This window comes from Xiphias gladius, chromosome 15 (genome assembly GCF_016859285.1).
Source record: "Xiphias gladius isolate SHS-SW01 ecotype Sanya breed wild chromosome 15, ASM1685928v1, whole genome shotgun sequence".
Taxonomy (NCBI): Eukaryota; Metazoa; Chordata; class Actinopteri; order Istiophoriformes; family Xiphiidae; genus Xiphias; species Xiphias gladius.
Window position 1 is genome coordinate 16,519,517 of NC_053414.1, and position 14,461 is coordinate 16,533,977.

The 14,461-nt window shown below is 41.5% G+C and overlaps 1 protein-coding gene across 15 annotated transcripts in view; it reads right to left on the reverse strand.

The window, feature by feature from the left end:
• Nucleotides 1–14,461, reverse strand: part of apbb2b (amyloid beta (A4) precursor protein-binding, family B, member 2b) — a 52,517-nt gene that overhangs the window by 26,614 nt on the left and 11,442 nt on the right. For all 15 annotated transcript variants that reach the window (XM_040145520.1, XM_040145523.1, XM_040145521.1 and 12 more), the window contains exons 2-4: nucleotides 6,049–6,154; nucleotides 5,074–5,140; nucleotides 2,927–4,000 (exon numbers count right to left, since the gene is read on the reverse strand). In XM_040145520.1, the coding sequence (XP_040001454.1) occupies nucleotides 2,927–4,000; nucleotides 5,074–5,092 (1,093 nt within the window). In that variant the 5' untranslated portion in view covers nucleotides 5,093–5,140; nucleotides 6,049–6,154. The remainder of the gene's footprint in view (nucleotides 1–2,926; nucleotides 4,001–5,073; nucleotides 5,141–6,048; nucleotides 6,155–14,461) is intronic.

The window sequence follows — 14,461 nt, forward strand, 5'->3', positions numbered from 1 at the left end:
CTCTGAGGACAGTACCTCTTAACTAGAGATTGCGGTACCGTTAACATCTACTTTTTATCCCCCTTCCTCTGCTCATCAGTACACGCACACACATTGATCTACACAAAACATAAGGACCTCCCATCAGAGAATTGTCACTTCGAAATGTCACTGTAGGCAAGCCGGGATGAGTTTCGACGAAAAGTGAGAGGAAATCATGGACAAAAGAGTGCATGGAAAGTAAATTCTTCCATAATACTTGTAGAGAAATGGAATACACAGATGCTAAGCGCTTTCAACTCAAAAGGGACAGTGAGTCATCACAGAGCTAGAAGAGAGAAATAAAGCAGCAACAAGGCTCAGCAGCTCCGAGCAGTGCAGCTCTCATAGACTGAGAGAGAGGATGGTTTACAGATGAGCTCATGTCAGAGGTTGTGGCTGCTGCTCTAGATGAGATGGATGTGTTTCACATGATTTGCAAAAAAAGTACCTGGCAGAGTTTTAAAGGCCCAATTAAACTGAGCATCCAGATTTTTACATAACGCTGTCGAAGAAATACAATGACTTAGACGGACCTTCTGCAGAGGTAGGCAACAAGCGAGTATAAGGGAGTAAAGGCCCATGACAGAGGTGATGGCTCATAGGAATTTTTTAAAGTTCCCCTCCAGAAACGTTTCTAAAGTATGTAAAAATACTCTGCTATGATTAATATTTTGTTTAACATGGTTTTCTCACATAAAAAGTTTTTAAAAAGAACTGAAATTGAAAGGGGGCTGGTAGAACAGCTACGCTTACTTCCTCATTGAGAAATTCTGAAATCAGGCCTCGTGCCCCGCCCATCACCGCTGCCTGCGCTAGGTTTACCTATGAATGAGCAGTGCGCATTAAGATGGCTAGCATTAAAGGAAACATCGGAGAGATTCAGCCATATACGTTTGAGCCTCAGTCAGACCCAGACTCAGATGAGGAGTGCACCAAAATCGGCGACTAGCAGACATATCAGAATGGTGAGTATAGTTAGCATCTTTTATTTGTTTATGTTGTTTGTTAGCTTGTTAGCTTGGAACTGACAGCGGCTGACACGGTGTCATTGGTAGTGTTAATGAAAACTCTCTGAACTAACAAGTCTGCTCTTCGCTGGAATTTTCAGGCTTCTTTTGCCCCGCCCTGCAAATTGACGGGATTGGTTCCTTAGGTTTGTGACATATGAAACCCAGACTGTCTGAATCCATGTTTTTGAGACTGTCATTGGTACACTGCAGTTCCAGGGTGGAAATGCTCAGTCATGGTGTTTACTGCTTATTTCGCTCATGATATGTCTTGTACCATATAAAAACACCATATGGACATGTTAATAAGGTTAAAAACTTGATTTTCATTGGAGGGGGTCTTAAACTTTAGTTAAACTTCACCCCAAACTTCTACCTTGCTGTATGTACCGTGAAATCAAACAGGAGAAACGATAAGATCGCCTTTCTTATACTCATTCTCAATGTAATTTAATGACACTGAAAAATAGTTAGTATGCTAATAAGAACTAATGTATTCAAAATAGGAAACACAGTTATTTCATTATTTAAACTTTTAAACTTAAGGTATGTTTATATTATCAAAAAAGATAAAACGTCAGATTCCAAATTACTGCAAACAACTATATTTTACAATAAAACTGAAATGATTTGTTGCTCACAAGATTAATTGATTGACAGAGGAATAATTAGCAGCTATTTTGAAAATCAATTAAGGATTCCAGTCACTTTCTTAAGCAAAAATGCCAAACTTTCCCTGCTTCCACCTTCTCATTTGAGCAGATTTGTTGCTTTACTTTAATTATGTGATAGTAAACTAAATATCTTTAGGTTTTGCACTGTCGGATAAAACAAACTATTTTAATATATCACCTTGGGCTTTAGGAAGTTGTGATGGGCATTTTTATAGACAATTTATAGATCAATCGATTAATCGATTGAAAAAAAATGATCTGCAGATGAATTAATAATGAAAATAACTTACTTGCAGCCCTATTTTACACATATAAAAATACATGTATATGTTAGAGACTGCATGCTCATTAAGATAGGCTGGGAAGAACATCATACAAATGACCTTTAAACATGTTACACTGGATGAACTGAACACCTACAAATCTCCATCAGTCTGCGTGTTGCACCAACACACCTACGGATCAAAGTGGGATAAAAACTAAAGCTTTTCTCAAGGAAACCATAGCTACAGGCACATATGGAAAGGCTCAGCTGTAATATTGGAGGTCAATCATCCTCCATTTTTCTCTACGTGTGTGTTCAAACTGCTCCCTACATTAAATTTACTATCTATAGAGCACAAATGTTCATATTAAACCAAGGTAAGGAAGGGACAGTACAGAAGATTATCGGAGGCTGCAGTGGATCCTGTCTCAAGTATCAGCTCTAGTGAAGAAACTAAAGACACAGAGAAAGAGGAGATAATGGCAGCTACAGATTTTGTATTAACTCATCAATAGCCTGCAAGCCCTATCTCCACACACACACACACACACACACACACACACACACACACACACACACACACACACACACACACACACACACACACACACACACACACACACACAGAACACAGCTTGAAACAGGACGCAGCTGATCTAGCTTGCTAACCACCCATGAGGTTACAAGGGCACTTCCTGTCCCAGAGGGACTCTGGGATATTTACTGGAGGATGGAGTGATTGTTATTCTGTTCCAGCAATGTCTGAGCTCAGCTTATGCACGCATGCACACTGGGTCACCCTAAATGGAAACATGTCATCAGCAGAGACGACGGTAGAACCACTACATAACTCAAAGGAGAATTTAAAAAACACACACTGGAGTGGCTGACACACACTCACATGAAAGTAAGCACAGTAAGCTATTTGCAGAATGTTTTGTGTGTGTGTGCTTGTGCACCTGTCTCCTCTGGGGAGTTGCTCTCCTGGGACAGGGTGGTCCAACTCAACTCTTCATCACTGGGGTTCAGATTCTGGATGCGGTTCAAGGCACAGTCTGTCTTTGCCCCGGTCCTTCTGTCCTTCTTTGTCTCAGGAGAGGAGGAGGAAGAGGAGGAGCAGGAGGCCACAGAGAGCAGCGGTATGTCCTCTGGGCTGGCTTGCCGTGGTGGGGACGGAGGAGGAGGCACTGGAGAGTCTTTACCTGTTTTGAGGAGCTTGATGTTGGAGTGGAAGTCAGAGATGAGTTCCAGGTCTGCAGAAACGTTCTGGCTCTTCACGGGAGACTCGCTTTTTATCATCAGTAAAGGCTTCTTCTCCTCGTCTTCCTGCTCCTCCACCGCCACTTCATCTCCATCTTCCTCAGTCTTCATCTTTGACATTATTTCCTTTTCAGACAGAATGCTGATATCATCACCCTCCTGTGCCTCCATGTTCAAGTCAAAGCCCAAATCTGTTGTGTTGCCGTTCAGTTTGAGCTCCACATTCGTGTTAATGTTACAATCTACGTCTGATTCCATTTTCTGTTCAGGCTCTGTGTCAGTGTTGGCATCTGGATGCAGTTCGACATCTAACTTAATGTCATCATCCTCTCGGTCATTATTGGTAAGAGTGTGACTGTCGTGTTCCTCTGCTGTGTTGACATTGAGGTCATCTGCTATAGTCTCTGAATTGCACTCCAGATCTATCGGGTCAGGGCCGGTCGTGTTTTTGTTGTGGTCCTGACCGGCTTTACGAAGCTGGTTGACCCCATTCTTGGCTAGTTTGGGATTGTTGGGGGTTGAACACTGTGATGGGGATGATGATGGTGACGGTGAAGATGCCGCTGCTTCTCCGAGGCCCATGGCAGCCTGGATACTGGTAAGGGCATACTTTTTGCGACACTTGGGAGGCGTGGCGGAGCCCTGTTTGATGACATCACTGCCGAGTAGCTGATTGTGTGAGGAGCGAAGGCTGAGTGAGGTGGGAGGCGTGGCAGCAGGGCCATTACGATTGGTCACATCTACTGACATCATCGTGACACAAGACAGATCACCTGAAATAGAAAGACAGGGGGACCAGACTGAATAAATTTAAATCAACAAGTGTTGACATGCACACACTAGATAATCATTACTACAGTATTACATGAGTACTCAGTAGTCATTACTACAGTATTACATGAGTGCTCAGTACTCATGGGTCGGACCACACCCATCTTCCAACTGGGCCTTCATTTTGATCTCAACTGCACAAAGTTTCGTGGCTGTATCTTGCACGGTCGTGACGCTTTCACAGTGAAAAAATTCTGTCCGCATACAGACAGACCTCGGTTTGGTGGCACTCTCACAGAAGTGTAATTAATCATTCCAGTGCTTTAATCAGACAGAGATAAACTCAAGTCTACTGAATGCAATAAGACCTCCTTAAAAGATAAGTCTGGTGATGTTCTGTATTTTTCTTATTGTCGACCAACAACATGAAAACACCAAAACAAACAATGAATGATCCTACTAAGAAGTACTGCCTGTGTAGCCAAAGCCTGTATGTATATAGTAGTGTTCTTCTGTGCCATAACAACACAAATGCACCAGGTGAGACATTTCTGTATAACAATGAACGTTTTTTTTTTTTTTTCTTCCAGTATATTTCCCACACTTTTCTGGTGCTGTAAATACTTCTCAGAGCACCAAATCCATGTCTGAAAAAAGTCACCAACAAATGCACTATTTACTCTTGTTTGAGTAAAGTTTGCTGAAAACTACAGTGCGCAGATGTTTTAGGAAAGCCACAGACGGGAAAGGGAAGCTACAATGAATTGAGAGACGGTCTAATACACGGTTGTTTTTGTCCTTTTTATGGGATTTGTTGATGATAATAAAAATAGTGAATATTGCCTGGCTTAACTTTTACATTTTTGAGAGATATCACTGTGTATTGATCTTCACAACTACTACCTAGGGGGATGTGGCATGAAGAGCATGAAGAGGTCTGAGTATAGAGGATGTCATTCCAACTAAACGCCGAGCACAAGCACAGTATGTGTGGAAGTGTGTGTGTGTGTGTGTGTGTGTGTGTGTGTGTGTGTGTGTGTGTGTGTGTGTGTGTGTGTGTGTGTGTATTTTGTACCTGACAGGAGGTCAGTCATAGACTGGCGCTAGTCACGGTTCAGGGTTCAGTAAACTCAGCTGCAGATCTGAACACCGCCGAGGAGGAAAAAAGTAAAGGAATGATCAGAAGAAGAATGCAAAGAATCCTGAGTACTTCTTGGGTTGCCCTCAGAGACCACATTCTTCCATGTGGAACCCAACTACAGCTGGTTTCTATGGAGACAACAAAATACTGTGAACCAGCGAGGGGGCTTCAAAAAAATATAGAACAGGCACTCTGAATCAAACATGGAGGAAGAATCAAAGAAGAGATCGATCCATGGGGGCCTCCATTTGTTAAGTACAAAATTGGTCTGCACATTGTCCCACCAATGCAGACTGACTCGACCAGTCACTGAATGTAACTGTATAGAGAAAAGGAAGATGAGGCTGGGTTTTCTGAGACAGGCAAAATATTTTTGAACAGTTAAAAGAATGAGTTAAAAAACAAAAGAAAAAACATTAGATATCATAATGTTTCACAATGAAGCTAATGTGGCACATAACAGGTAGAGGGTCCGTGGCACACAAAAAGGTGTTTTTTACCTGGATATGATACTTTGTGTTTATCAAGTATTAAGTTCATCCAAAAAACAATTAGGGTTCCAATTTGGCTTAAGTGGTCCACCTTAGATTTATATGCAGGGAAAATCCTGCTTTAGTTGCTTCAAAGTAAAAGAGAATTGATAATGGCTTTTAAACTGAAGCATTTACAGGAAGTGTAGTTTAGTTATATTCACTGGGGTTAGCTTAGCATATCCTAGCGTAGCGTAGCGAAATTGTTTTTTAGCTAAACTAAATACGTACTCTAAATTTATATACCATCCCTTTACCACGTCTGAATACCACACAATATTTATGGACAACACCAATAGGAATGCTTGTAAATAGTGAAGGCAGACCCAGGCCTATATTTTATTTTTATGTTAAAAACATACCAACATCTGCTACTTACCAGTGAACTAAGGATTGTGGGAAACACCAGGATGGAGCGCGTCCATACTGGTAGTCAGCGGTTCTCGCTCATCAAATCAGGAGGGCTTTACTGAAGCAGCAGCGTCCTGAGGGAGAGACAAACATAAAGTACGATTAATGAGGTGGACAAAGGGACAGGTGAACAGAGAGAAAAAAGGACTGCAGGACACCAGAGGGACAAATAATAAAGACGCATCAATTATTCACAACCATTATCAAACATTAATACACAAGGTGTGTGTGTGTGTGTGTGTGTTTGTGTAGGTGTGTGTGTGTGTGTGTAGGTGTGTGTGTGTGTGTGTTGCTCATTTTGTATAGAGCTCATATTTCCTTCTTTGGTGCAGTCTTGCCAACCCCTTACTGACTGGAATCATCATAAACTTAGTGCCACAGGAGACTTGTAAACTCCCCCTACTCTGCTTTCCAACAACTGACACACACGCAAACACACACGAATTACCGCATAATGCAGTCAAGACTTTGGACAGTTCTTGCCAACACGCATCCTCTATGAGAAGTAGAGAGAAAGATAATAAGCATAGTTAGATTGGACCATAAAATTCAACTTATCCCTGGCTGAGGGGCTGGAAAAACACCTGGAATGATTTGGGGAAATAAAACTGTAGGAACTGAAAGAAATGTTAACCCGTTACATGGATCTTTTAGCTCAACTAACAGCTGACAGTGGCACTTGCAAAAGGTTATTTTCAAATTATTCTTAATTCTTCATCCTCATTTAAATATGTAATCAATCCCATGTTAAGTATAATCCTCTCAAATCACCAAGTATCAGATGCAGAGATTAAGTCAAAAGTGCGCTGATGGTTGCGAGAACATTCTGATATTTTTTAAATCCATGATGATCAGCAATAAATTGTCACCAGGGTTTGGTAATCCTCAGATTGCAGTGGGTTTTCAAAGTTATCGTCCCGGATACTAAAACTGGCTGACCTTTGCATTGTTTTAAATGCAACCATTTGGAGATTTTCTTTCCTCAAGTTCATTTTACTTTACAGTAATTCTTCTCATTTGACTGCATAATGACAGAATCCACTGCCGATTTTGCAGAAGTCCTCAACTCCCAGCAAAGGACTAAACTACTACTTTTGCCGGCAAGGCTCTTCTTCCTTAGAAGTATAATTCCTTCAATGACTATCTTACGCCTTGGACATATTTCATACTTTTTTCAGTCTTAAACGACAATGAGCAGACCGATCAGCACACATAGCAACTGATCTCTGCAGATTTTCCGAGGCATCTTATAATTATGTACTTGTACACATATAGCAGCTGTCTTTGACAAACACATTTTCCACATTATTCTGATTATACATGGAGGCCATAGAGCTTGCCGCAGTTGTGGTGTGTGTTGGGATTTGTATGAGAAAGGAAGGAGAAGAAAATAAACGCAGCCATGAATTGAGCCAGGATTTCTAGGCAGTGGACAATATCCTCTTCAAGGAGAGAGCCATTTTAGTAATTAATCTACAGGGTTAACCACAGTACTTTTTGTGAGGTGTTGTTTTCCCGACTGAGTTTTTCACCTTCAATAAATAAGAAAGCTGTTGCTGGTTAATTAGCCTAGCTCTATATTTCTGGCAATTTGTATTCTTAATCACAAAGTGGAATGTACGTTTAACAAGTTAATCACTACACTGAGTGATTGCAGCACAATATAAGCCCTTTTTGATCACTGGCAATGCAGGTGACTTTAGGTCAATATTATCAGGCCAGGAACATGAAGACAACATTTTCTTTGAAGCCCCTGGGAAAATGGCAACATCAGACCATGAGTCTTGTAGTCAAGATGTGGGCATTTATAAATAAGAGTCACAAGAACAAAAGAAGCACCAACATGCATAATGTTTTTTTTCCCCAACTCCCAAAATTGTACAAGGATACAATAAATAATAATGCAGGACTGCACAACTTTCAAATTTTTACAAGGGTTGATGTAACTCACAGTTATGAGTAGTGCATATTGCTATAAATACTGAATCCCTCGACTCATGCTGGTAAATCTACAAACATGCTGAGGAACAGTTGATCTACTACCATACAGTGAACCAGTCCTGTACTGAGCCAATTGTGTTTTTGCTGACATAACAGCAGACATAACAACATCTGGTTTCTCTGAAAACACTAGGTGTTATAAGGAGTGTAGTAAAAAAGTAAACCATCTGAAGTGCAGCTGTATAATTTTAACCTCAGACCAGCTGTACATACTGTAATGTCTTCTCTAATGGTTTAAAAACCTACAGAGCTCAAGTATAAAAACTGCCAAGGACAGAGACAAGGAAAGAAGGATAAAATCGAATTATAAAATAGCAATAAAAATGTTGCTTTCTGGCCTGGCAGGTTATAATTTTAATCAAGTAGGAGTAACATTACTTGGGTAAAAAGGTACTCAGATAAAGGTAAAAAATAAGTAAATTAAAATGTACTCTGAGTAAACGTTCCAGCACTTAAGAAAAAAAAGAGGGGGGGTAAATAATGTAATATGGTGATAATTCTATATGATAAAGTTATTTAAATTGAACATCTGTATGTTACATGGCGTATATGCATTGGAATTTTTCCCAGGTGAGAACCGCTCCAAAACAACTGCCAACCAACTCGGTTTGCAGTTTATTAAGTACACCTAGCTATAGCTAATGTAGTCTAATACAACATTCCTGCAATAAAAGGTTTTAATGTTCAGTTTTTAATCAAAATCGTTCAACTGTTTGATCATTTTCGAAGAGGTAGTGTGTGGTGCTGTTGAGCTGTAATGCATTATACAGAGAAGTTGTTTCTGATATTTAGCCTACCTTGGGCTGTGCGCCATGACCTGACTCTCATATCCTGATACAGATCATTTCATATCCAGATAATGATACATATCACGATATATCACATTTTCTGTAAATTCAATGGATAAATAGGTTATTTAACTATTAGCACCAACTCACGAAACCCTCGTTTCTTGACCGCCTAAACTAAGGCCATGTCTTTGCAACGGCAGCCATTATCTCCTTGCATCTTCATGCTTCTTTGCCATATGGTGTGTCGCAGGCAAAAGCCTCGTGCAGTGTCTGATTCTTGGGTTTGTTTTGAGCACTCGACTGTACCTTTGTGGCTCTCATCCATTGAACCTCTCCATACTATTTGACATGATTCTTGCGGAGGTGGTAAAATAGGTTGTTGGTGTTTGTGTCTGTTGTGGGGACTGGTCCGCGGTATAATTTGCAAAGTACTGTTTTCTGGTCCGTGTCAGGCTTTTCATAGCCAAACCACATCCATGCGACAGAGGCAGCCTGTCTTTTAAGTATGAGCTCCTCATTTTGTCTTGGCTGGTCGGAGTCGTCCTCACGTTCAATCTCCTCCGTGTTTGTTCGTTTTGAAACTTGCCACTGCATCCGTGCCGTGTTCTTACACACGGCATGGTTATCGTTTATCGGTTTCCTTGATTACTAATAACTGGTATCGATATCGGCCCTGAAAAAAACCATAGTAGTCGACCCCTAATTCTGGGGTTAAAAATCACATGGCATGCTTGGTTCCTTGAATCCTGCTGCAACAAGTCTACATACCAGGGAATGTGTGCGTGTATGCGTGTGTGTGTTTGCGTGTTTGCGTGTGTGAATAAGCATTTATATGAAGGGGTGTCTACACTAAAAATGTATGAGTCATTTCCCATGAAAAGTTGCTGCTGACCTGACTTTACAGGTTGGATGTGGCATCTGTAATAGAGGTCTACTACCCAGCAACTGTCTCAAACCTATTTAGCATTACAGCACTACAAGAGTCATTGTAATTCATCCTTACTGTTCCAAAGATAAACAAATCTAGTATATATAATCAATGATTCCCTTAATGGATGGTAAAATTGTTTGCTTTGGCTCTACACTCCAACACACCAGTCATATTAAGTGAACAGTATATGCAATTGTAGCACTACATACACAGTACCTCTGTAATACTAAACGTACAGATAAAGCTAATAAGGAGGGGACCAGAAAATAAATAATAAAATAAAAAAGAATTTAAACTATCAATGCAGCAGAACCAGAGATATCATCTTTTTATTCCATGTGTTCTTCTTCCTTGTCACCCACAATGCAATTCGATCACAAACAGTGCAGCCTCAAGCCGCTAGCCAGCGATTAGAAGCAGGCTACAGACATCTGCTATGATCACTTCTTTCTCACCCCTCACTGTTATTTTCAATTTCAAACTTCAGTTTTCAGCCCCAACTGATGCTCTGTCAGTTTATCAGATTTAACACAGCTCCCACTGAGGCTAAAAAAGTCAAAAATAACTTTTTTCACATACGCAGTAGTCCTCCCAAAGACATGCCAACACATTTTGCTGTGTAAAATCAGTGAAAGTCAGAGTAACAAACATAGAAGGAAAAAAAAAAAAAAAAAAAATCCCCCCCCCCCCCCCCCCAAAGTTCCTCTTTAAAGTTAGCACTCTAACTTCATAGTGAATGCTTCATTGCAAGCCCAGTTTGCTGGAGTGGAGCCGAAACAACAAAAAAGTGTCACCGTCCAAACACTAACTACAGACTGCACTGTAGTTACCATATCACACTTGGGTGGAGCTACCGCTCCGCAGCAGCACAGCAAGTATGCACTAAAACTATAACTTTCATCCCAACTATCATCTGGATATGGCTTCAAATTGGATGCAATGATAGTGATAGTAGTTGCTGGTCTGGGTTGGGCCTCAGCGCCCATGAAGGGCTCCCTGCAGTCCTCTGCTGCAGACGAGGGGGTCTAGGCATAATTACAGGGCCCCTCTGTGGGCAGGGCAGCATTGGTACTGACACACAGAGAGACAACACTTGTTCACAACCACACACACAAACAGTAAATATGAGGTTAAGCCTTTCACACGGACTCCCTTATAAACAATTAAATGCACAGGCAAAAACTGAGACACAGACAGACAGGCAGGCAGACCCACTGTGTTCAGGACACGCACTCAGAGCAACACTAACACACGCAGACAGACAAAAACACATATTGGGACGGTAAGTAATAAGATCTAGGATGTGTCACAGCATGACAGTGACCTTTGACTTCTGACCCACTGGCCAACTCACCGAGTTTGCGCTGTTGTATGCGTGTGTGTTGTTAGTGTGCACAAGTGTCATTGGTATGTTGGGGGGGGCTAGCTCTAGAAAGAATGAAGGAAGCAGCTGCAAGCAGTCCACCCTTCTCTCTGTCTCAGTTTCTTTCTAGGTGTACTGTGTGTAACCACTGTCGTTCACCAGACTCTAGACTGAGCTGGCCACAGACAGATTGCTTTTAAATCCGTATGCCAGGTGGATGCCTGCCAACAGTTTGATAGGCCTCTCATCCCTCCTTCCTGCCCTTCCCTCTCAAGGCTTCTCGCCATTCCAGTTCCTCTGCTAATCCCACTTGACTTTTACCTCTTTTCTTTCACCCCGTTTTCTTGCCCATTTCCTCTTCTCTCCTCTTCCTCTCCTAGCCTCCACTACATTCATCTTCTAGCTCTCACCCCCTTCCTCTCCCTCTTTTCTTTTGTCTAAAAGAGAATTGCTGTCTTTTCTCATTAAAAGTGAAGGTCTGTAAACTCTCATAAAACCACCCGTTTCTCTCTACAACCCTGATTTATAGCCGCTCTTCCCCTCCTCTTCTCTTCTCCCCCCCGCTCGTGAGAAAAACCCATCTGTTACCAAAAAAGACTGACAAGAAAGCAAAACTGTCGCATTTAGAGGCCCTGTCATCAAAAACAAAAATCGATGGATTCACTCATGTCAACAAAGCAAAGCATGCAGAAAAGAAAATGCAACTGGGCGTTTTTCTAAATTTTGGATCAGAATGTAAACGTGTAAGCCAGCTGCACAATACCAGGCAATCTTCCCAGATCTTTCGTGGCTTTATTTTCACTGGCTGCAGAGTAGGCTGGGCCCTCTACATTTAGCTGCGAACTACTTCCACTAAAAGGATGGGAAGCTAGCAACAATGTTAACCAGAGACATATACTACCATTGCTGGATACCTCTTCAAATTCCAACTTCCATGTCAAACTTAATCTTTTCTACTATATGGCCGACTATATAATTTATAGCGATGCACTTTTGAGAGGCAGGAACTTTTTTCGAAATTCTGCTGCTAGAGTCCTGATCAAAACTAAAAACAGAGAGCATATTGAGCCGAACTACGCTCACTCCCTGTAATAATTAGAATTGATTTTTAGGCTGTCTGATCGTATATAAACCTCTAAATGGCTTAGATCCAGTCTGCATTGCAGACTCCCTGTTTTATGTGCCTTTATGTTCACCTTGATCCCCAACTGCAAATTTCTTTTAGATGATCAGAACTACAATCACAAAAAAAGTGATGATGCAGCATTTTCCACTATGCTTCCAGACTGTGGAATAAATTTCTAAAAAGCAAGCACGTCTATTTTACTTAGCTTTGAATTTGTTGTTCAACTGGTTCTGTATACCTCTATCTTATCAACCATTTTCTTGTTTCTGTTTTTCTTTTTTGTAACACACTGTGAGCTACAGTACATAAATTCAGAGGTTCTTATATAGGGTATGTTTATTTAGGCTATTTTTAGTAATCTAATATGAAGAGTGTGCCACAGCTAAATATTTTACAGCTACAAGCAAATTCATGACGAATGAAAGTGTTCAGAGTCAGTGGAATAGCACACAAAAAAACATCATCAATCAGCCCTACGCAAAGCTGGGAGACGGACAATGACTGGACCATTCTGGTGCTATATTTTCCTGACTCCAAGCTCAGTGTGTCCGCGTCCACTAAAACAAGGAGAAAGCAGAAAACAATTGCCATCTACAAAATCTGGTTCCATCCAGAACAACAACGGAAGGGTAGAAGAGCAAAGAGGTGTGTGTGTGTGCGTGTGTGTGTGTGTGTGTGTGTGCGTGTGTGTGCGTGTGTGTGTGCGCGCGCGCGCATATCCTTGTATTGTCAATAAGGGGAAATAACAGAGACAAAGTAGCACTTTGACTGAGACTACAGCCAAAACAAACAAATCTTGTGTACGGACAAACAAACACATAGTCGCACACACTCTAGAGAGAGCTCTTTGGTTTGTGTGTGCTCCCATGGCCATACATCCTCCATGCTGCAGCAGTGTACAGTGAGTGTGAAGGACATACAGAAATAGCTCCACTATAATTCCACTTGTATAGTCAGAGTTAAAAGTACACTGCAAGACTACCGAGTCTCCCTGTTTGTGTGTGGGAATTTATGAATGTCTCAATGTACTGTATACATACAGTTAAAGCTATCATTTTCCACTGGCGTGGGTTCCATGGGCAGGAAAGTAAGAGAAGAAAATGACCACAAAAGAAAAGAAAGGAGTGAGGAATTTTCAGGGTGTGCCAAAGAATCTCAGGCATGTCTCTTTTTTGGATGGGTGGGTCAGGGTGACTGGGGGGCGAAAAACCCGTAATTGGTCGACAAAAGGAGAAGACAAAGTACAGACACACACACACACACACACCCACCCTTCTGGAGTAAAGATGAGTGATGACCATTGCTGATCACATGTACATGTACCATTCACTGACCCTGAGCGATAGGTCTGCAACAAAGGGAGCATATATACTTGAATGAAAATGTGTCGTCAGTGACAGAGAATACATATTAAGTATTACCTTATTTGCCTGCAACAATCTCGACACTCCACTGACTGTGACAGAGGACGTTACAGAGTAAAAGGCAGAGCAGTTAGGGCACACTGATTATTCCCAATTAATTAACTCCAGCTAACACAGTCAAAATACTCCAAGAGGTGAAAGGGGTTAAAGAGCTTCGTAACAGACTCAGAAATCTCACCCCACACACATTCACAGACTTTGAAATCCTGTGATGTGGAAAAGAAACATGTCAGAAACAGAAGCCAAGAGACGATTTCCTGGATTTGGGAAACTTGGGAGTGAGAGTACTGTAACCCCTCCTCCAATCCCAGATATCCCCCCTCTTTTCCTCCCTGCCTCAAGCAGCCTCTCTTTCCTGTGGGTGAGGGGAGGTCGAGGGAGCGGAGAAAAAGTACACCACAAACACACTGACACCAAGCAAAACGCACTGAGAGGAGAGAAGTCCCATTTCAGACCTTAAAGTCTGCTCCCTCTGTGGAACACACGAGCTGGTCATGCAGCCAGCGTGACTTTGCCATAATGAGACCACAGCCCTTTCCTGGATGCAACGTTGAAGACAACCAGTAGCGCCAGTAGATTCAGAGAACAACAAGTAAAGCCCCATCTGTATTTCAATTTGTCATGTGCTTGTGGTTCCTGCTTTTTCTTATCTATAAATCCATTAATGTTTTTATTAATACTGACACCTTACCTACAATTATGAGAAATATATTATTCGCAGCCTCTATTCAGTTCAGCGAACCAC